This window comes from Falco punctatus (assembly GCF_963210335.1).
Source record: "Falco punctatus genome assembly, chromosome: 2".
In the NCBI taxonomy this organism is placed as follows: Eukaryota; Metazoa; Chordata; class Aves; order Falconiformes; family Falconidae; genus Falco; species Falco punctatus.
In genome coordinates this window covers 70,542,934-70,565,703 of record NC_137581.1, presented here as the reverse complement: position 1 = coordinate 70,565,703, position 22,770 = coordinate 70,542,934, and the positions used below count along the sequence as shown (strand labels likewise).

The window sequence follows — 22,770 nt, the reverse complement described above, 5'->3', positions numbered from 1 at the left end:
GCTTAAATTTAACTGCAACAAGTCTATTTAGCATAACTCTTACTGCAGATATTTTGCACATACTGGCATAAGCTCTACATTATCAGGGTTTTAAGTGACACCAAAAAGCAGTTTTACTTCAGAATAATATTGGAATACCTTGCCTTGGGACTGTGTGAAGGTACAGATCTTAGAGTGTTGCAACGGTAAAGCAACATTACCTGTCTCGAGATACAGAACTGTCCCCTCCTTTCATGAAAGAACTTGGAGAACAGATTTATTTTAATGATTACTTCAAATATACATGGACAACTGGCACACAGAAGAAACAGTGATGAAAGGCACAATTAACATGACCCATATCAGGTTTCCAAATATAGCAGCAAGTTTTTAAACCCAATCTCTAGAAGTCCAGTGAGTGTTACTACATCCACCATTACGAGTGGCAGGTCAATGAACATGGAAGGGGAGTACAAGTTTAGTTGGGCTACAAGGGTGGGCCTGTGGCAATGCCTGCAGCTGTAAAGTCCACAAGGCAGGAGGATAAGCTGACCATCACAAACAGTATCTTCTGGAAAATGAAGATGACAACTTTCCAAAGCGGTGTTCAGTATGAAACATGAGCACTAGGATTCAGTTTCCCAAACAACACGAGAGTAAACTGGTTACAGTAAGACTTAATTTCAATACTAGAATTTGATCTCTAAGGAAAAACTATATTTATCTTAAAATACCAAATATGCTGGCAGTGCATCTTACAGTACTGTGTGTTTCAGCCACTGTTAAGGCTCGAAGAGAATTGTCTCCTCCTCTCAGCAGATGCTGAGCAATGTTCCCCTTTTAACAAGGAAAGCACTGAACTGCTGATCCGTGGAAGGTGAAGGATTCCAGCCAGGACCTGCTCCCACGCTGGCTCCTGTCCTGCAGGCAGCTGTGGCCTAACTACACCTTTTCCCGAACAGGAATCCTAGCACCAGTGATCACCCACTTCAGTTCAACAGTAAAAATAACTTCCTATTTAGTGCCCAGTGGCAGGACACCACTGAAATCAATGAAAGACTCGGGGCCTGCACACCTTCCCTTTAGAGATACCAAAGTTTGTCCCTTTGAAAGAAGGCTTCGTCATTCTCAAAATGAAGCTGCTTCAAGTTCTAGCAGCATACTGTTTACAGCAGAAATCAGCAAAAACATTAAGGGACCACTAAGGTCAGGGAAGTGACACTCTCAAAGACTAGTTCATCAGGTCTGTGTGTTTCTTATGTCAGCAATCAATGCTAGCCTGAAAACCAGTTGTTTAATAGCCTTTCAGCATTATGCTGGTGATTGTAAAGATGAATTAAAAACACAGGGTTTTTTTCCCCTTTCTACTACAGTTACTTGCTTTAGCTTTTTCAGAATAAATCCTTCCTAGTAAGAACAAATACTGAACCTAGGGTTAATTTCAGGGGAGCAAAGTTTCAAGTGATTCAATTCTTCTTTTCCCCCTCAAGACTAAAATAATTCCAAATTGGAAGCAAACTACAAATTACTACAATACTTCATCTGCAGAAATGTTTCCAACAAAAAAACCAAAGATTACTGAAATTATAATATACTTTGGAAAAAATGAAGAAAAGATGTTACACAGTTGTTTGACTTTACCAAAGACTAACCCCACTCCAGCCCATTCAAGGAATCGTGTATCACATGGGCAAAGTATAAACTGCTTTGCTCTAAACTGACTCAAGGTATTTAGAAACTGCTTTTGGAACAGCCAGACAAGCGGTGATACAGCAGGAGAGTCCAGTCTTTTATTGGTCCATGAATAATTTATTTATCCATTTGAATTTTTCTAAGCCATCTTTCAGCTAAGAAAAAACAAATGTATCTATAGAAGAATTTCCTATCAATGCAAATACATGGTTGAGATGTCCGCAAAAGCGCAAAGCCTTATACAGTGCTTTAGAAAAACTCTTAGTAATTTAAAAAAAAAAAAAAAAGTGCTTATTTGGGATCACATCCTGTTCACATTATTTACAACGTTTTCAGTAGGACTACCCACTGAACGAGCAAAGCAAGATTATACTGACAGTCTTGTATTTCCTTGGTCCAGAGCAATTCTGATCAACTCAGAAAAGCCAGCACTCATACCAGCTGGTCTGGCATCCAGTATAAGAATAATTTGCCCAGATAATGAAGGTTTCTGCTAATGCCTTTGGTTTCACAAAAGTTCGCTTTTCTGAAGCTTTAACAGCAACAGAAGGAGCCTAACAGGATAATGCAGTATATTTTGAAACATTTTCCATTATTTGATTACTGTAAGACTCAGTGGCCTAGAGGTGATTTTTAAGGTCACAACAAAAAGAACTTGAAATTAAATGCATGTAGGAAAAAATCTTCCAAAAAATCAGGTAACAGGTTTAAGATGCTGAGAAACCCCTGTGGTAATACCGTAACTTAGGACTGAGATGTGTAAGAGACACCAGCCCCTCTGGAGTGTACAAAGTCATAAAGAGTGCCCAAGCCAATGGCTGTTGAGCCAAACAGCTGAAGCATTGTTTCACCATAATTCCAGGAAGGAGACTTCCAACACTTCAGCCTGACTTGGGGATTGGAATTTGAAAGGTAGAAAGCCTAAAATAGTTGTCTGCAGAAATAGTTAGATAGGAAATATTTTCCCTGCTTTTTCTATTTCTCAGCAAAATTTCCAAGCAAATCTGCAGAACTATCCGATTACACCAGGTCTGAATGTAACTGAATTTACAAAACATAATTTGTCTTAATGTGGCACATTTATTTAAAGAGCATATAAGCTCAGGAACATTTAGAGTGTTAAAGCAGCCCAGAATATTTCCAACTCCTGCTAATACAATGTAATAAAAATGCAACAATCTTCAAAAAAAACCCCACATATTTTACTAAGCACTAGTTAATTTGTTGTCTTGATGAGTATCATCTCAACATTTTTGAAAACGAAAATATACTGTTAACCAGAGTCCTGCAGTCAATGTGGTAAGGGTTCTATATATTTAAATATATTAGCAATGATTCATCTTAACCACTGTGAAACATCAGGAACAGTGCTGCTTTGAGAATAAGCACACAGCTTTCTTATATAAGTGGTACCAGTAAACTTTTGAACTCATGGAAAAAGATGAAAGTCACCGTCAGCAAAACTACTTATATTAACAAACTGCAATATCTAACATATTTCTGCAATCTAAATTGTTATAAATAGCTATAGCTTAAATTACTTGCATCATTCATTCACAGGCACAGCTGAGAAGAAAACCTAAATATTTTCTTAGACCTTTACTAGCTAATGTGTAATAAGAAGCCATTGCATGGCAATAATTTGATGGCATGGCATTAAACATCTAACGAATGGGGCTGTGGCACCACAATAGGCGAGACTCACACAGGATTCTGAGCCTATTCACCCATGTTTCTAAATCCAAGAATAAACTCCATTTATGTGGCCAGTGGCTTAGCTTATGCCCACAGTCTGTATGGGCAAGACAAGCTTTCCAAGTAACGTTTTATTTACACCATCTGATGCAACCAGAAAAAAGTAAACAAGGCCTGCCTTGTAGCTTTCTGCTTTTCTTCAAATTATGCCAGTCAATCTAAACAGAAGGTCTCACCTCTGTGTACAAATCTTGTCTTCCCTGTGTCCATAGGCAGCACAGCTAAACCAAAATGACTCTGGTCTGTAGAAGTAGTTAAGCTCTTAAACTTGAAAATTGCTGAAATGTCAAAGCTACGACACAATTTTCCCACAAGGCAGAAGAAAAGACTCTGTATCCCAGTGGTGATGGCTTGCAGTGCTGGACAGTCAGGTTTAGGCTCCTGATCCTTATAAATATGTCACAAAAAAGAGGCCAAATCTATTAGTCGAACTTTCATCCTGGAGATACAAATTCAAGATTTAGATCAGGGACCCCGCAACAGGTTTTGTGTATCTGTGCCCTGACCATGGATTGCAAAGGTCTTTTGCAGCCTCAGCGATTCTATGATTCTGTGTTGGGGATAACGGAGGTTTTTTTTCTTTCCTCCCACGGAAAACTGGGCCAGCTTTTGAGATGTCAGTTCCAGGAGGCTAGTTCACAGCGCAGCTGAGAATCCCCAAGCCAGGGAAGATGCCTCCTTTCCAATGTCAATCAGGCACTTTGTTCCTAGTAAAGAGAGGAATTTCCGCCTCTCTTCTTCCTGATCATTTCTGACTAGATGACTTAAATCTTCCCATGCCTGTGTCTTTACACCTAAGCAGCTAAGCAGAATCAGAGCAGCCGCAGCATTAGTACTGCCTGCAACAATTCTGCTCTGGATTTAATCCAAACCACTTTCTGTTCCTGACACAGTTTCTGATTCATTTAAGATCAGCGTTGTTTTCCTTGAAATGAAAAGGCAGGGTAGTAACTTGAGGCCAAACTCAGTTCCTACTAAAAGTTAGTGCAAGGTTACTACACCGATCACTAAAGGAGTCAAACTGATACCTTGCTTCTTGAACAATGGAAGAAAACAAAAATAAACCGTGACTACTGACTGTAATGTACCTAAAATAAATGCTGTGGTAACTGATCTTTTTAAAAGAAGGCTTCTGTAGATCAAATGTATTAACTACTCTTAACGCTTCTGATAAAAGGTAACTACTCTATCACTCCAAAGCAAAGCTGGAGAATGATTTGTTTTCAGTACAGAAAATGAATCTGTCCAGGCTAGGAAATGTCTACAAAGATTTTTAGAAAGAACTGTTTGCAATTGAAAAAATTCTTCTAAAATGCAATGGATTCAATCTAAAATCACTGCCGATTTAGTACATAATATGAAACAAGACATTTCAGCATGCTTTTTATGTGGCTACAAACTGTACATAGTGGAATTTCATAGCCCCAAAGAATAATGCTCTTCAGAACTCTGTTAATGCCTCTGAACATCATTCAGATTCTGTGTACAAAACTACATAATTTAGAAACTTAATCTAGTTTTTTTAAACATGGCAGTATATTTGAAGTATGGTATTAATTTATGTTTGCATCTCCAAAGAAAAATGTAGAAAGATAACTTAAACTAGAGAATTCATAAAAAAAACTATATCAATTTAAAATTTTACTGCATAAAAATATGTACTTTTCAAATTATTTTAATAAATTAAATATCCCTAACATTTTTAATATATATCCCTGACAGTCTAAAAAAGAGGGTTCTTGTTATAGAAAATAAATGGAACTCCGAAAGTACCCCCTTCATAAAACATATTTAGCAATAATTATATTTTTTCTCTTCTTCAAGGAATGTAACAATATGTACAACTTCTCTATATTACTATACTATCAAAATAGTACAGGTTAAGTGTAGCAGGGTTCTGTAACCATAAGATGGTAAAGTCACATTAAAGTGGAGGACAACTTAGGCCTCAGACGAACGTTATCAGTGTAGAGCATCAGTTTCTGGATGGATCAGATAAGAAGGGGTAAGTACAATCTTCTCATCTACAGTAGATTTCACAAGAGGTAGAGATCAAGTGAAAATGAAAGAAATTTGGAATAAGGTGCATGCTCAGTATTTTCAATTTGTGACTTCCTAAGGATGTCTGATTTTATAGGAAAAGTTTTCAAGGATTCTTCCTTTTTCCTCTAAAGCAGATTTCCATGATCAGTTTGTAATCTTTTTAATATGAATCTGAAATAAGAGAATCAGAAAAAAAGAAGTCATGTTTTAGGGTAGTACATTTCTCAGTAATAAGAGGTAACTGTTTTCAGCATTAGCCAAACTTTAAGTTTTCAGCATTAGCTTCAAAACACTGACAGGATGAGGAAATCTCACATTTGCCAGTTTTATGTTTAAAAGGTTACACCACGTCTCACCTCATTCAGAATTGCCCAGACTGCTGAATTTTGTATCACTGAAAGCCGAAATGATGAAATAGGATTTAGGCTAGGGTCAACTGTTCCTTCAGCTACACCATTTTCAAATTTCCCTGCAAAAGAAGCAAAAATATATCCTCAATTAACTCCTGTGCAACAAAGTACAGTACAAAATCTGTGTCCAGAAAAACGTCTCTGTAGTACCACAATTCACAGGTGAAACCTATTGCTGGCGGCTGTAGGGCTGACTGGTATCATTCCCTAAACAAAAGACAGCCAGCGATTTTTGGTGTCAGACTCAGCTTTGCAGCAGCAAACCAGACAGTGCGTGTCATCAGAGCACACCAATCTGAACAGGATTACACTTCAGAACAAAAACTTTGGAACTGTCTAAGGGTATAAGCACCTCAAACTCTGGGAAGATTTTGGCACAGATTTTCATTTAATATCATTGAACAAAACATGGCTTGTGTGTTTTCAGGGAGGATTAAGGACAAGGGATATCATTCCTGCTTAATACATTCCTATTTAAAGGATCTTCAATTATATTAGGATGAGTAAAAATTCAATTTAAAAGCCCAGTGAGACTTTACACTTAAAACATACACACAGCAACTGCAGTTCATTAAGATGAAAAAAACTTGCTTTCACTGTAACAGGGATGCCCAACCTAAATCCAGCAACTAAATACAACCCACGAGTAAATTTCTCTTCCTTGACAACAGGTATCCTTGGAACCTTCCCCAACTGCTGCTTGGCTATGGAAATGCCAATCTCATCCCGTGACAGGACAGCTGATTGTCTGTAGCATGGGTTCAAATGCAGGCCAAGCACACAGCTCACACAGAGGCACTTGCTCAGTCACAGGACAGAAGAGGTGATCTTATACAACCTGGAAATTCCTCTACAATAATCTAGGTGATCGATCCTGGCAGAGACGTTGGATATAGCTGCACTACAACTAAGAGTCACACTTGATCTTTGTTTAGTACATCAGACTCAGAAAAGAAATACTGGGAACAATATTAAGTGAAGCCTGCAAGGTCACATACCCAAAAATGAATGATCAAAACTCAGATTTAAGTTTGTTTTGATTTTAATGAAAATGTCTTAACTGTTGCAGTAGTAACAATACCCATTTCTTTCCACTGTGACATACCTATCCTGAAGTAACCATCCTCTAAGCGTTTGTCTTTGGTTTCTTTGCTTAATACCAGTTCTTCATTCTAGAACAACAAAGCATAAATGAGATCATTTATTTTGACATATGACTTTGCCAGAGAAAGACAAATGTGTGTGCAGTCATTATATATTCAGCATCCATCTTTCCTAAATAATTATGAACTAGAGTTCACATAAATAACTGGAGTAGTTATTTACAGCCTTAGACAAGCCAGTATAAAAAAAAAAAAGAAAAAGCAGCAGTGTTCCAGAACTGAACAATGTTTGGCTTCAAAGTAGAAAAAAAAGAGTACCTTAAGTGCCCTATGTAACTTGCATAGTAACTGCCACGTGAACAGAATACAGAGCAGATACTGGCATACACACTGGAAGAAAAGCTAAGTCAGGATCTTGCCTTCTTTTCCTATAGTTGAACCAGAGATTTCTCTAAGGACAAACAAAAGAGCTACTTTTTGCTGTAAGAATTTGGGTGAGATGAAGAGACCAGAGCTTCAAAAACAGCTGGAAAATTACACCCAGAATCACACGATCCAATACTAAAAGACCCAATGTAAGAATTTCCTAAGAATCTTCCAAAAATGCTTGACAAAACAGGAGATTAAATATATCAGGTTTTTTGTTGGGTTTTTTTTTTCTTTTAATTTCTACTGTTAAGAGAAGCTGCTGAAAAAACAGGACTTTTTGGGTTTTGCAGTGGGTTTTTTGATGTTTTGGGGTTTTTCTTTGATTTTTTCATTTTGGTTTGGGGGGGTTGTTTGGTTTTGGCATTTTGGTTTTTGGTTGGTTGGGTTTTTCTGAAGGTGTTGCTTGAGTCCCAGACAAATCCAGTCTGGGCATTTTAAGGGTTGGTTTTGTTTTTTCTGAGTTCTGCTTAGGGAGGATCAGGGTCGAAGTACCTGAACAGGCTTCTAGCTCTACTGAAGTCCATGGTGGAGAAATGCTTCCCTCAGGAGAGTACCTATCCCTTCTGCAGCTGCTGTTCTCGTATTAGTGACACTTCCTGCTGACACCAACAGCTTAGGGATGGGCCAGATAGAGAATTTCCTGTTTATCTATCCACAAACTGTGTCAATAGCAATAGAAGCTCAGCAGCATTACTTCCTTAAGGGATGTTCCAGTTTGAGGGACGTTAGACTAGGGAAAATGCGGGCCCTCTCTGGAAGGAAATAGGAGACCTGGTTACCCAGGACATGGAGAAGACCGAAGTACTCAATGACTTTCACTGCCTCAGTCTTCCCCAGAAAGTGCCCCAGCTACACTGCCCAAAATCACAGAAGGCAAAAAGCAGGAACTGGGAGAATGAAGAAGTGCCCACTGTAGGAGAAAATTGGGTTTGAAACCATCCAAGGAACTTGAAAAAGTCTATAGGACCTGATGAGATGCATCCATGGGTCCGGAGGGAACTGGTGGATGAAGTGGCTAAGCCACTATCCACCATATTTGAGAAGCTGTGGCAGTCCAGTGAAGCTCCCACTGACTGGAAAAGGGGAAACATAACCCCCTTTTTAAAAAGGGAAATAAGGAAGACCCAGGCAACAGGCCAGTCAGTCTCACCTTAGTGCCTGGCAAGATCATGGAGCAGATCCTCCTGGAAACTATGCTAAGGCACATGGAAAATAAGGAGGTGACAGGTGACAGCCAGTATGGCTTCACTAAGGGCAAGTCGTGTCTGACAAACTTGGTATCCTTCTATGATGGGATTACAGCACTGATGGACCAGGGAAGAGCAAATGATGTCATCTACCTGGACTTGTGCAAAGCTTTTGACTCTGTCCTGCATGGCATCCTTGTCTCTAAACTGGAGAGACATGGATTCGACAGATGGGCCACTCACTGGATAAGGAATTGGCTGGATGGTCACACTCAAAGAGTTGCAGACAACGGCTCAATGTCCAAAGGGAGATCAGTGACAAGTGGCATTCCTCAGGGGTCGGTATTGGGACTGGCACTGTTTAACGTCTTTGTTGGCGACATGGGACACACTGAGTGCACCCTCATCAAGTTTGCTGATGACACCAAGCAGCGTGGTGCCGTCAACACACTGGAGGGAAGGGAAGCTGTCCAGAGGGACCTTGACAGGCCTGAGAGGTGGGCCCGTGCAAACCTCATGAAGCTCAACAAGGCCAAGTGCAAGGTCCTGCACGTGGGTTAGGGCAATTCCAAGCACAAACACAGGCTGGGCAGAGAGTGGATCGAGTCCAGCCCTGAGAAGAAGGACTTCAAGGGTGTGTGTTGACGAGAAGCTCAACATGGCCCAGCAATGTACGTCTGCAGCCCAGCAAGCCAACTGCACCCTGAGCTGCGTCAAAAGAAACACAGCCAGCAAGCTGAAGGAGGCGATTCTCGCCCTCTGCTCTCGTGAGACCCCACCTGCAGTACTGCATTCAGCTGTGGAGTCCCCAACATAAGAAGGACACGGACCTGTTGGAGTGGGTCCAGAGGAGAGCCATGAAGATGATCAGAGGGCTGAAGCACCTCTCCTATGAAGAAGACAGGCTGAGAGAGTTGGGGTTATTCAGCCTCGAGAAGAGAAGGCTTCGAGGAGACCTTATAGCAGCCTTCCAGTACCTAAAGGAGGCCTACAGGAAAGCTGGAGAGAAAGCCTTTCTACAAGGGCACGTAGTGCTAGGATGAGGGGGAATGGCTTTAAACTGAAAGAGGGAAGATTTAGATTAGATGATATAAGAAAGAAATTCTTCACTCTGAGGGTGGTGAGGCACTGGAACAGGCTGCCCAGAGGAGCTGTGATGCCCCATCCCTGGAAGTGTTCGAGGCCAGGCTGGATGGGGCTCTGGGCAACCTGGTCTAGTGGAAGGTGCCCCTGCCCATGGCAGGGCAGTTGGAACTGGATGATCTTTAAGGTCCCTTCCAACCCAAACTGTTTTATGTTTCTATGATTTTTTTTTGTTTTAAATAGTAGCAGTGAATGGGAAGAAAATGAGCTTGTTCACTTCCAAATTACCAACAGCACTTGCAGCAGACTGCACTCTGAGCAAACATCTGAATAGTTACAATAGTTCTCTGTGACTAGATCCAATTTAAAAAGTATGAAAGCATCAGAGCATCAAGATTCTATGCTTAAAAAAAGAAGCATGCATGTCTACCTCACCCTGTTAAAAAAGTCAATAAAATTAGGAGGGTTTGCTTCCATCCTGTAATAGCAAAGACACAATAAATTCATACCTGAAAAGGCAAAACTTCCACAGTTGTGTTTAGAAGTATGTCTCCTGGATGCTCTGGATTGCCACTGTGAAACAAGTACCTATAAATGAAAAGGGAGAAATAAAATACACTGCATACCTCAGTCAGAATTAGCTAAATTACTATATTACATGTTAATAATGACATTACAGATGTTACAATGATAAAGGTAACTTTTACACTGGACCTACATCAGCTGGCAATAAGAAATGACAGAGGGTTTCACATACTACCGTAATGGAAAGGGCTAAAATTGTTCATTTTTGAAAGTGTAGTTGGGCAGGATTTTACTTAGGTAGTTTCCATAATCTGATCTTGACAGATCGCATTATACAAAGTGACCCAACACTGTAGTCATTATTGCCTGGCATGCACTGGTATCACCTCCAGAAGCAGTAGCCCTGCCTTCCTTCAGCCTCTCCCCATTGTTGCCCACCATGTCACCTCCTCCTTGTGCCCACAGGATGAACTCTGCACATCCATTCTGAACAAGCTCTGGGAATCTATCCAAGTCAATATTTTGCCAGGCTAGTTTTCCCCAAGACCAGTTCTCCACCCTGGTTCATTGCAGTCTCATTAATGACTGTGCCAGGAATTCCCAACCCATATCCACACCCTTAATGTTATCTGAATTCAAACTTCTACTCCAAAGACAGATTTTTTTGGTTTTAAACAAAAGCATGTTTTTGATGTGCATACACACACAGAAAAGGACTTCTTGTTTATACCTGTACAAAGTCCCCATTACTCTCATTCAGTTGTGCATTTAATTAAATGTCTCTTTTTTTTTCTTCAAAGGGGACTGAGTAATTATGTCTAGAATTGTATCAAAACCATCCCTATACATACCAAGCAGTGAAACGCAATTCTAGCTGCCCACTCTCAAACATCTTTTGCAGTATCACACATGTGTAGATGTTACAAAAGACAGTTTAATTCCCCTTTATATATAGACAGACTTCATATTCTTTTGAATACATATTATGTAAACAAGTAACAATATTTTTTTACCACTAGGTGGTATCAATGCTTGAAAAATTGTTCATTACCATTTTTTCTAGTGGACTACGGTTTATTCAGATTGCTGTCAAAAACTACCTAGATATTACACCTACTCAGATGCCACTTTTAACAAGCCTATTTTATTTTTAATACATTTAAATGAATATGTAAAAATCTATCAACACATTTCAAACCTTTCTTCAATTGGAACTTAGAGAAATTAACAGTAAGCACCATCTTCAACATTAAATATATCACCAGCCAGGGACAAAATTAGTTCAGAAATTATCACTTGATTAAAATTACAAACATTAGCTCAATTTGCAATTTATTAAGACATAATTGGAGATGTAAATTCCAGTTTGTCTTTAACTAATACGTCTGAAGCCAGGTAAACATTTTCATTAACCCATACTCCATAGCTACAAGACAAGTAGAAGAAAACAGAGCTCTCTGACCCTAACAGAAACGTCAATGATCCCAAAATGAGATAAGTAATTTAAAAAAATACACACACACACACCATTTCTTTTATCAAGGCTCAGAAAAGGAATAAAACCACACAGAGTGTGATGTAAAAAAGCCACATTGACTTCCATTGCACTGGTTTCAGCAGAACATGGATTGAACTGCAAAACAAAACTGGATTCAGTAAGCTTCAACACTGTCTGTGCTTCAAGAAACACTATTTCCCCACTGCAGTTTAGAATTGACTAACCTTTACGTTAAAGTATCCAAACTACGTAAAACATCCACAGTTCTTCCAAGAAAAATCTTGTGACTTTTTCTATAACATTAGTGACATCCAAGACCCCCCAAAGACTTAATTATACTTTCTAGGAAGATGCCTTTACTGTACATTTCAATAATAAGCAAAACAAAAGTCTTGGCAAAGCTGGTCAGAAGACCAAAGGTATATTCCGATGTCTTCTGACCTAGCAGATCTAACTTGCTATCCTTCAGTCTGTTGCATATTCTAACTGCTACTGCAATTTCCTCTTGAAAACACTGAAATTTCTAAGGTGCCTTATTTTAAAATGCAAGTGATCAGACATCCACATCTAAGGTGCTGCCATCAAATGCTCCAATCAAACCACAGACATGATGCTTTTCTTTAGTGTTTTCTGGTTCACAAATCTGATTTCTGAGAAGACACACCTAAAAAGCCACAAAGAAACTCCTTGTGATCTGTGATCTCAATGAGTGATAATGGGTTTGAGATGCTTGGGTGGGGATTTTTTGGGGGAGGTGGGTAGGGAAGAAGTGGTAGTATGGGTTATTCTTTGTTTATTTGTGGGTTGGGTTGTGGGTTTTTTGGAGGTGGTAGTCTTGTGCTATTTATTTATTTGGGGTTTATTTTTTTTTAAAAAACAACCTTGCAGCCATATAACCATAGCCAACCATTTCTCCTCCTGTGCTATCAACTTTTCAAACTGAAGTGCAGTTTCCTCCCCGCAACAGTCATCACTCCATTAGGGCAACGCACTCAAAAGTTGGCAGAATGCCAAAACAATTTATGGAAGTAATTAATAAAATCTGATTTCCAGATTTCCGTATAATCAAACCCACATTTTTAGTATGTTTTCTGTAACTGTATGTCTACTCATATGCACACACATATTAACACATGCATATGTCACATCTTATTTCACATTACATTTAGAAAGGAAGGGTTATTTTTATATCTGAGCCTTGCCTGAGCACTTGACAGATAACACCTACTTAGACATAAAAAGTTACACAGATTAAAAACAGAAGTATGAATACATACACACAGTCGATTCACATCTGATGAATGTTTTGCTTAGAAATAAAATTCACAAATTAGAAAATCTAATTTGACATACAGTTTTATTTACAAACACATACTCTAGAGCTCCTAAAGTGTCATTAGCTATTCTTCTGTAAAACTTGTTTTCCTGACACACTGATACATCAGAGGCTTTCAAGGACGACAGGTATTTCTTGATACAGATACTGAAAGAGTCGGAAATATCTGTGCTTTCATCTGCTATATTATTCTGACATCTGTGTTGGGATTTACACACCAGTCCATTTAAACAATAAAACCATTCTTTTTTCTTTCTAGTAAATTGACATTTTTCTTAGGATGGAATCACTAAGATATTCTTGTCTGCCTGCTGCTTAAACTAACACCTTCTGAACTATTCTTTCAAATTAAAATTCTGAAAGCCATAGACCTCTAAATACAGTAATGCCAAACAAACACAAATTCACCTAAAGTTAAGAAAAACATACTACTATTACCTTATGGAATATTACCTCACAGCTTTTTTTATTACAAAACACAAACATGAACACGTTTGGACATTCTTGATGGAAGTTATCAGAGAGAAGTAACTAACGTGACTGGTAAATGAAATACGAATGTATCTGCATTTTACAGAACCTTTTCCTCTGGCAGTGTCTTTTTAAAGAGTCAAAGATAATAAACTAGCTACTGTAGGTATTCAAGAACAGAGACAACCTCCTCGCTGCCAGAAGTTACAGAATGTATGAACTTACACATTCTCCTCATGATGTCAATGTAGTATGAGAGTAACAGAGGATGCTAGGCGCTAGAACCTCATGTGGCACAAAAAACTACACAAAATTTCAAGAGCACTGAAGGTTTTAAAAAAGCCCCAAAACCAAAACGGAACAGTGTCAAAGCTGCAAAGAAAATTTCAGTTTTCATATTCAGTGACTTGTGTATTTACCAAAGTGGAGTGTTTGTCTTCTTGCCATGGAGCTACATACACCTATAAACTCAAGCCAATTGTGTGTGTGGGGGGGGGGGGGACCCCAGGGAACCCCAATAAGCTGAAACAAATATTCATACACATCCTAACACACAAAGGGAGGGGAGGGCAGAAGCATGATTATCATTAACACACTGACAAAAGACAGCATTAGTTTGTTAATGCAGTTAACTGTTACAGTACTTTAAAAGCCTACACTGAGACTCAGAACTCCACCAGTAGTGAGCACCTGGAAAGATTCTCACCTTTTGCAACATCCCCCAAAAGATGCAGATAAATTAATATAAAAATTACTAATCTGCACTGTTAGCTTTAATATTCTTCTTTGAAGATGGCTTTTTCATCACCTGTACTTTAAAACAAACAAACACACACCAAATACAAACAACTCTTCACCCTCCTTTTTTTCTTATGAAGGGAAGGTCTCTCTTTTTTCCCTCACATCAAAGCAGATTTAAGCCCAGGAAAATGTTACTCTACCTATTACCTAATTTTTTTTCTTTTAGGCATTAAAAAAAATCTGTCTTACCATCTTTTATATTTTATTTAAATAAACAGAAGTGCCAATGATTTTTTTTAATATACGTAAAGTGTGATTCCATGATTTTCTATTTTGTTGAGCAATTAAAAATTAGAACACACCACACAATAACTTTATCAGTAAATTACGGCAGCTTTAGAAAAAAGAAATAATACACAAAAAAATTTTAAAAAGCACAATTCACACCCACTGTCAATATATTTACGTTTTGTTTTGAAGGAAACAAAGGACTTACCTCACTTGATGGTAAACAAATATTCTAAGAATCTATTTATGAAAGCAGACTTTTGTGCTCTGTAAGCATCAGGAATCAAATCTTTTTCTCTACATATCCTCCTTACACATCTTTTTAGCAATCTGATATGTATTAGTATATTCATTTTCAGAAGAGAAAAAGAGGTAGGAAGGCAGAGAGAAGTATTTCCTTCCATGTTTAAGCAATTTATCCATAGCAACATGCAGCGTAACAGTTCTTAATTTTGCACAACATGTATTTCTATAAAAGCCACATTCAGTCAGCAAATTTTTGGTTTTCTACAGGTGGTGTCATCCACTGCAAGAATCATTATTCACCAATTCTATCTAGCACTTTTGATCACTGGATGCAAATGTAGTAAAAGAAATCTACTCTACCTGCTCTCTGTCGTTTTCCCAGAATCCTCATTAGGAAATGTTATTTTCCTGTCACTGGAAACTGTATTAACCATTAATTATTTCCTCGTGCAAAATACAAAAGAGGAGGAATAATTTCTTTTCCCTCTCTCAAGCTCAATTTCTTCTCCTATCCTTTATGCCTTTTACGCACTCTTTGCAAAAACTGTTTATACTTAAAAAAAAAAAAAAAGCTAAATTTATCAAGTCTAAATATATAGCCACCAAGTACTCACAATAGGTAAGAAATCTAATAGTAGCTTTTCCATCTTTTTCCTGATTTGGAAAAAAACCGCAACTGAAAAACAACAAAACACCCACACCAAAAACACCCCATTAACTTCTATACAAAATGCCTCGTAAGATTTGATTTCCTCTGCCAAAACCAGCCAGTCTAACTGTCCATAGTAGGTAAACTGGGCTGCATGTTTGAGAGCTGCAGGTGATGAATTCCCCATTTTTACAGAAGTGTTAAACCAGCACACCAAGAGGAGAGAACTTTCTCATGTTTGTCAAAGGACCACAAAGCAGCCTGACTGAAGAGGTGACTGGGGGATCCAGGGGAGTGTTCGGAGTCTTTTTTACCCAACACACACCTAAGAAATTAATTTTCTCACACCACTTTAAAAGTCAATCTAAACCTTTTGATAGGGTTACCATTCCACTTCCTAACTTTCTTCAACTGCACAATATGTGTAGAAGGCGTTCAGCTGGGCAAGAAAATCTCATTCCCAGGTCTACTCTTCTCTTCTGTTTCCCAGTAAGGACTATGAGATCGCTTTCTAAACCTCCACTGTGATCTCTGGAGTATACATACATTAACCATAATGGAAAAGAATTTGGCATTAAATTAATTTTAACTATCTTTATTTTTTTTTGTTCTGGAGTTGGTTTGGGGGTTTTGGTGTTTTATGGTTGGGGCTTTTTTGTTTGTTTGGGCTTTTTGTTGTTGGCTGGTCAGTTGGTTGGTCAGTTGGTTGTTTTTAAGGGAGGAGCTATTCTCTGTCCTGAAATGTCTGCTCATCTCTTTAATGAATTTACTAATTTTCCCACTGCATCAATATTAGTTAAAAGGCCCTTATGTTCTTTTGCAAGGTTATTTCAGCTAATCCACTGAAATTTAGAAAGGTCTTGGAGTTTGTTTTGTTTTTTGTTTGGTTGGGTTTTTTTTTAATATATGTGTGTGTGTGCACACAAACATATTTCCCCTCCCCCACCCCCAGCTTAATTCTGCAGAAGCACAAATAATAACTTCATTCAGTTTTCTTAAATATAGGGCATTTGCCACCCTTTGAGACTGCACTTGGGTATGAGACCTCGTCACAGGCTGGCAAGGTGCAATTACAGCATCTCAGAGACTCAAGCCCTTCTAGAAATCAGGTGAAGTATTTTAGGGTACCTCAAGTGGCATTAGACATCTAACATTTAGGCAACAGCATTAAACCCCTAAGATTTCTGACTAAGAACTGTAAACCCAGGAACACTGCCAAACACATATATCTTGAATATTAGTGCCATTAAGGAGAAGCAGCATGTCCTTGGCTCAAGCAGCTCTTTTCTTCTGTCTCTGATCCATACACTTTGGGGTTTTTTTCCCCTTTTCATATGAAGTTCTTGCCTCACTGTTATGGGCAGAGTTCCATGCCTGGAGCAAGCAGCATCAGCAGCTGGGAGCCTGCCTGCCAAACCCCTTTGTCAGTGCATCCATTTGAGGATGTTCCACTCATTAGCACAGAAGCTTCTGTAAACACAGAAACCAAAGTCCTCAAATTCTCTTTTTTATACACACTAAAAATATCATCCCACCTGAAATATATTGACAAACACCAAAACATTTAAAATAATAAATTAAAAGACTTTCAAGAACTTCCTAAAAACTAACACTACCATTAAAGCTCAATAAAATAAAGATGCTCTTAAACTTTAATAACCTATATTATATCTTTAGAATCAGAACAAAGATTATTTCCAACCATCCACTCTGTGTGTGTGTGTACGTATATGGTTCTTCAGCTCAAATTGCCTAAGAAAGGCTGAATGTATTGCACTGTGCTGAAGGAGAGTTTCTACACTGAACAACCATTACGAACAAACAACTTATATAGATCAGTACAGCAGTAACTTGACATAAACCCCAAACAATTTTGCAGTTCCCTAGGTTTTTAGTGGTTGTTACTGCAAAACCAAATGATGGGAAAGTTCCACTTCACTGCTAGTTATGGAAAGCTGTTAAAAAGTCTTTTCTTCCTTTGTAACACATTTGACCTTACATCTCTCTACCCACAGAAGGACTTGCATCCCATAGGATGGAAAATTAACCACATTTCAGACACATACATAACCAACTGCTATAATTTTTTTTTTTTGGTAACTTTCTTGTACTCAGAAGAAAATTAAATTCCATTCCTTTAGAATGAAGTGGCAGTAATAACAGGTAAGTCACTTGTTATGCAGGTATTTTTCAACACTGTCACGATAATTTCAAAACAAAGTAATGTGTATGTTTAGTTACCAGGAGCCCAACAACACATTTATTTTCTAGCCTAAATAGTCAAATACTTATTCCTTGCATGAGTGGGAATTCTATGTTGTAAGAAGATGCCATGGGAAATATATGTGAGGTTAACATCACATGTTCCCTGGGATTCCAGGGTCAACAATACGGAAAGCTAGATGGTTAGTCTCAAATACTGCACATCCAGTATCTATGCCAATATCAGAACACAAAGCAGTAAATGTAATCTACAAGTTGGTTTGTCAAAGTATTAAGACTTCAGTTTAAAGCTAAAATTCCAGTCAGCAAGTTCCTAGCTCATAAAATCACTTCATTAATAATCAATGTCACATTAGGATCACTCCGCAATAACTTGCTAAAAGAAGAACCCAACTATGGGGCAACTAAAGAGTTAAAAGCAGGGCTAGGGAGGGAAGGAAAAAAAAACACCCACAAACCCCCCAAAAAAATCAAATATCCCCCCCAAAAAAAACCCTCTGCTAATCCTTTTGAAAATATTCAAAGTAACACTACCAGGCAGTTACATACAAGAAAGGGTGAGCCTCATATTTTAAAAAAATAAAGCAAAATTAAATATATATATATATACACACACTGTTGAGGTTCAGGTGGGGTTTGTGTTTTGGTGGGTTTTTTTCCTTTCCATAGTGTAAAATATATCCTTGGGTTTTCCTGCAGGTTTGGTTTTTTTGGTTTTTTTTTAGTAAAGGTCAGCATTTGAAAGCAATATACACAGAAACAAACCTGAAGCCCTTTTTATAAATATCCATTCTAAATTCCTATTGCAGAAAAGCTCACAAGTCTAAACACAATCTAATTAAAACAGCCATAGGTTATATGCTTCCAAGGGATTCCTCAATGTCATTAGTGCACATGTTCTTTGAAAACAGTATCTAATTTTTGTCAATCACATCTACAGGGAGGAGTCTGAAACTTAAGACAGTCAAAAAAGAGGTGGTTGCGATGATGATGGACACCAGCATCACTTAAGCGCTGCAATGCAACATCCTTCTGGGATGTGTTTTTGGTTTGGGTTGTTGTTTTTTTTAAACCATGGTCACGTTCAAAGTTTATTACTTCTGTTCAAGACTCACTACTCATCCACCAGTATTTCAGAGCTTCCTACATACAGAAACAAGCTCTTAACAATGAGCTGTTCGGAAACAACATTCCTCACTGACATCTCTGAAGAAAAAGAGTAACTAGTAAAGAAGAGAAGTATCTTGAATCTGTTATTCATAGTGAGGAAAATGAGTCTACATGCAGTACTGCCATGAAGTAGTAATAATGTATGCTTCATAAAGAAACGTTTAAATATAACTGTCAGTTTTAATAACTAAATGTGTGCTTAGAACAACAGTGTACATACCAAAATAGCAAAGCAGATTTCAATAATAACATAACATCCTAAAGGAACAGAAATTCTTTATTTCTTATCTTTAAAATGTCAGCTGTTTTCAGCATTTAAAAGAGAGTCCATCCATTCATTAAAAAAAACCAACAAACCAACAAAAAACCAACAAACTAAAACCAAACCACACCTTCAATATTGCTGCACGATTTGGTTTTAAAAGGGAAGCAGGAAAGTCAGTGGATCTACTTTCATTCCTAAGGATATGCTACTGAAAGAGAGCTATGTATCTCACTGCAAAAATAAAAATGAGGTCCTAGCTTAATATTAAGGGACCTCAGCATTGTGGCTAGAAATCATTTGCTTAGAAAAAGAAAACAACTAAAAAGGTTCAGCACAAGAGCTGTTACTAAAATGAGCATTAGACAATTTCAGTTTACACATTGCTGTTCTCCAAGTGTGGTTTAGAACAAGCACGAACTATTTGACTGTTCAACATTCAGCAGGGATCTGCCAACCAGGTCTTGCACAAAATAGCCACAAATGTTACTTTCTGCTCAGCAAACCGAGCTCAGTTCTCACTTTGAACTAGTAAGACATCCTTGCCAGTGTTACCCCTGACAATATTCTCAGGTCTCAAAAATGAAATACTTAAAGACTTAATGAAAGCTAATTACTGACTGCTATACTCAGCAGAAAATTTAAATTCACTTAGCAAAATGTCCGACATGGAAAAATAAACTATAGGAACAAGTTAGTGCTCTGTCACAGTGTAACAGACTTGCCATTCATTGAGTCAGAGTTGTGGTCACTATTTCCATTAAAAAACTTGTTTATCAGGAATTTATTATGGGAGTTATTAAGCAGCTACACCTCAAACCGACTTGGCAGACACTATTTTCTGTAAATTCAAAGAGCTTCTCTATTACTTAAACAAAAAACAAATAAAACAAAAAAAAAAAGAAAAAACCTGTTGCATCCCTTTACAAAGACAAGATGGCTTTCAAAGGCATATTTTCTACTCTGAATTCCCACAAGCAGATATATCTCCCCACCAGGTAAGTCTTCCTAATGCTCCATCCATTTTCCCTTTTCTGTGTTTCAACCCACAAGTCACAGGTTTTTTTTGACTGCCTAGCAAGCATCCTTGAAACATCAGGAAAAATCATTGCTCCACTTCACCTTCACCTACCAAAATCTGCTGCTGCTGCTGAACTTAAGATGACAAGCAAAACTAAGTCCCCAACAATTTGAAATTACAGTATCTGTAGCCCTTATCAGCCACTGGCTTCAGAAAGGCAAAACATTGCATTTTTGAGGACACTGTGGCAACAAAAGCTAAAATGATAATAAACTTAGAAATGGCTTACAATGACAGCTCAAAGAATGTAAAGTCTGAACAGGTAGCATCATTCTAATTGGTGGACTTCCTTTGAGGAAGCAAGAGAATACAAGATGTTCCCTTTCTTATAAAACTAAAACGCATTTCTTCAATAAATAGAAACAACGAAAAAAAAAAAAATCATATCGCCCCCCACTGCTGGGATTGTTCTTGACACAGCAGGTAGATGGAACTACCTCCGGCCTAAGCTACTATTTTCCAGGGCATAATAATGCACACTATCTTCCCACCTTTTGCACAGATAATTAGTAATTACTCATTCCCTCAATTCCCTCACTGCTAAGGTAATGCACATCAAAAAATATCTTCTTCAGACTGTGCATGCCATTTTTAAAATAACACTGCTGACCTAGGACACTTGCTAGCAATGCTTCCCAAAATTGACATTGTGCATTTGGCTCATCCTAATCCACCCAAGATCAACGTCTGATGCTTACAGTTACCCTATTCATTACATAGATGCATGTAATTCTTCTTAAAAAAACTCAAAACACACACACAAATGGGACATTTACTTCATAACTTTGAAAAGAAAAATTTGATCAAAAAGAAATTAATGAACATCTGAGTTGAAAAATATGTTTTTTAAACTATTGGCACAGGATAAAAAATATTCTGCCTTTAACCCAAGGAGCTATGGCAGTCATATTCTTCAACACACACATCTTGGAAAGCTAACCAAGAAAGTCATTTAATGTACAGCAACCAACTGAAAGAGTAATTTCACATCTCAGAAGACAAACTTGAGTTTCATAGGTCAGACTAGTTTGAACAACATGGTAACAAGGAAACTATTGATCCTCGCTGTTGCACTAAGCCAAGGTGAAGACTTAGCCTTTGATTATGTACCAAGGCACAGAAGCTGACTAATTGGATTCAGGTGAGGACTGCAAAAAGGGCTGCTTTACAAGCAAAGCATCCAGTCAAACTGATCCAAAGAAACTCTGCTCTACCAGACTACAGGTACTGGCCTCAAAAGAACACATAAGGCATGTGAAGAATAGAGAAGAGGAATCCACTAACATAACAATATTTAAACAGACACTAAATAAACTGTTTTGTAAGTCTTGGACTACTATGTTGGCAAGACAGTAAAAATCAAAGCAGCAAATGAGTTTCAATAAAACTAAAGGATGACTACACTCTAAAGCGCAAACTCTATTATCCTTGTTTAATCCAACTAGTAGCTAAAAGAAGTCACTTTTAGTCCTTTTAGCGAATCACAGAAATCTGTATTTCAAGGGCACTGCCTTCGCTCCCACCCCATCTTTTTTTCTTTTTGTTAAATTTTAATTCTTTTTAAATAGGTCAACTTGGACTCTTAGCACAGTGACATTTTTCAAGCCCTGCATCTACACCTAAAAACCATTACCCTCCAGAGTTCCCAGCTTTCAGGTCTGGGGACTTCACGATATGCTCCAACAAGATTTCTGATCTGAACAAATCAAGGCTGCAGGGCACAACATACTGTATCACACACCATGCTGTACAATTGCTCTGTAATTAGAAACAGCCCAACCAAATACAAACAGAATAAAATTGGCTTCTTCTAAATTCTCTTATGAACTGCCAGATAAGCACTGGGTTTGAACTGCATTTATCAAAAAGGCTCCAGATTAAGTAAATTTAAAAAAAAAATTAAGAGAGCAAACCACACTGTACAGTAGCAAAAGAATTAAAGACACTAACAATCATAGTTTCAGTTTAACTCCAAAGACCTTATGTCATTTCCCTTTATGTTACAATGGCAGTGCCAAATTCAATCTTCAAGCATTCTTGATGAACAAGCAGCTTTAGATAAGAGACCAAAGGCAAATAATTACTAACCTTTCTACATTGACTGGCTTGTCAAATTTGAAAAGAATATAATCCCCAGCAACTGGTGTGACCGCCCAGAAGAAATCTTCCCCTACATAGGTTTTTTCTAGTGTATGCCCCTGGTAGACTTTTAAAGATGTTGAAACTTCTGCAGGTGGATTCACGTGGATTTTATGCAGTAAGGGTTTCAGAAAGTCTTTATCCTAATTGAAAGAAAGACAAACATCATGCTGGTCAGATAACCTTTTTTATTATATTCATTTCCTAAGTGGTTACACTTAAAACAAATACTTGCATAAAATGGAAAATAAATGGATTACGCATTTTGGGATGTATCAGATCTTGTACTGTTTAATAAGATGAATACACCATTAAAGTAAAAAAAATAGAAAAAATATCCCCTAGCAAAAATCCACAAAAATAAGATGAGATTAGCACTTCTTACACTTGATAGTAACCAGTTTAAATCAGATTTCATTCCAACTGGAATAATATACAACATGCTTGAAAATGCCAGACA

The 22,770-nt window shown here is 37.9% G+C and overlaps 1 protein-coding gene and 1 long non-coding RNA gene across 7 annotated transcripts in view; one reads left to right on the top strand and one right to left on the bottom strand.

Annotated features, from left to right (window-relative positions):
• Positions 1-1,950: 1,950 nt before the first annotated feature.
• Positions 1,951-22,770, bottom strand: part of MGAT4A (alpha-1,3-mannosyl-glycoprotein 4-beta-N-acetylglucosaminyltransferase A) — an 83,096-nt gene continuing 62,276 nt past the window's right edge. For all 6 annotated transcript variants that reach the window (XM_080377319.1, XM_080377321.1, XM_080377320.1 and 3 more), the window contains 5 exons: positions 22,260-22,453; positions 10,191-10,269; positions 6,985-7,051; positions 5,826-5,938; positions 1,951-5,640 (listed from right to left, as the gene is read on the bottom strand). In XM_080377319.1, the coding sequence (XP_080233445.1) occupies positions 5,614-5,640; positions 5,826-5,938; positions 6,985-7,051; positions 10,191-10,269; positions 22,260-22,453 (480 nt within the window). In that variant the 3' untranslated portion in view covers positions 1,951-5,613. The remainder of the gene's footprint in view (positions 5,641-5,825; positions 5,939-6,984; positions 7,052-10,190; positions 10,270-22,259; positions 22,454-22,770) is intronic.
• LOC308059664 overlaps positions 7,058-22,770 on the top strand; it is a 253,715-nt gene continuing 238,002 nt past the window's right edge. Inside the window, exon 1 of the long non-coding RNA XR_013926361.1 lies at positions 7,058-9,822. This is a non-coding gene — a long non-coding RNA (uncharacterized lncRNA). The remainder of the gene's footprint in view (positions 9,823-22,770) is intronic.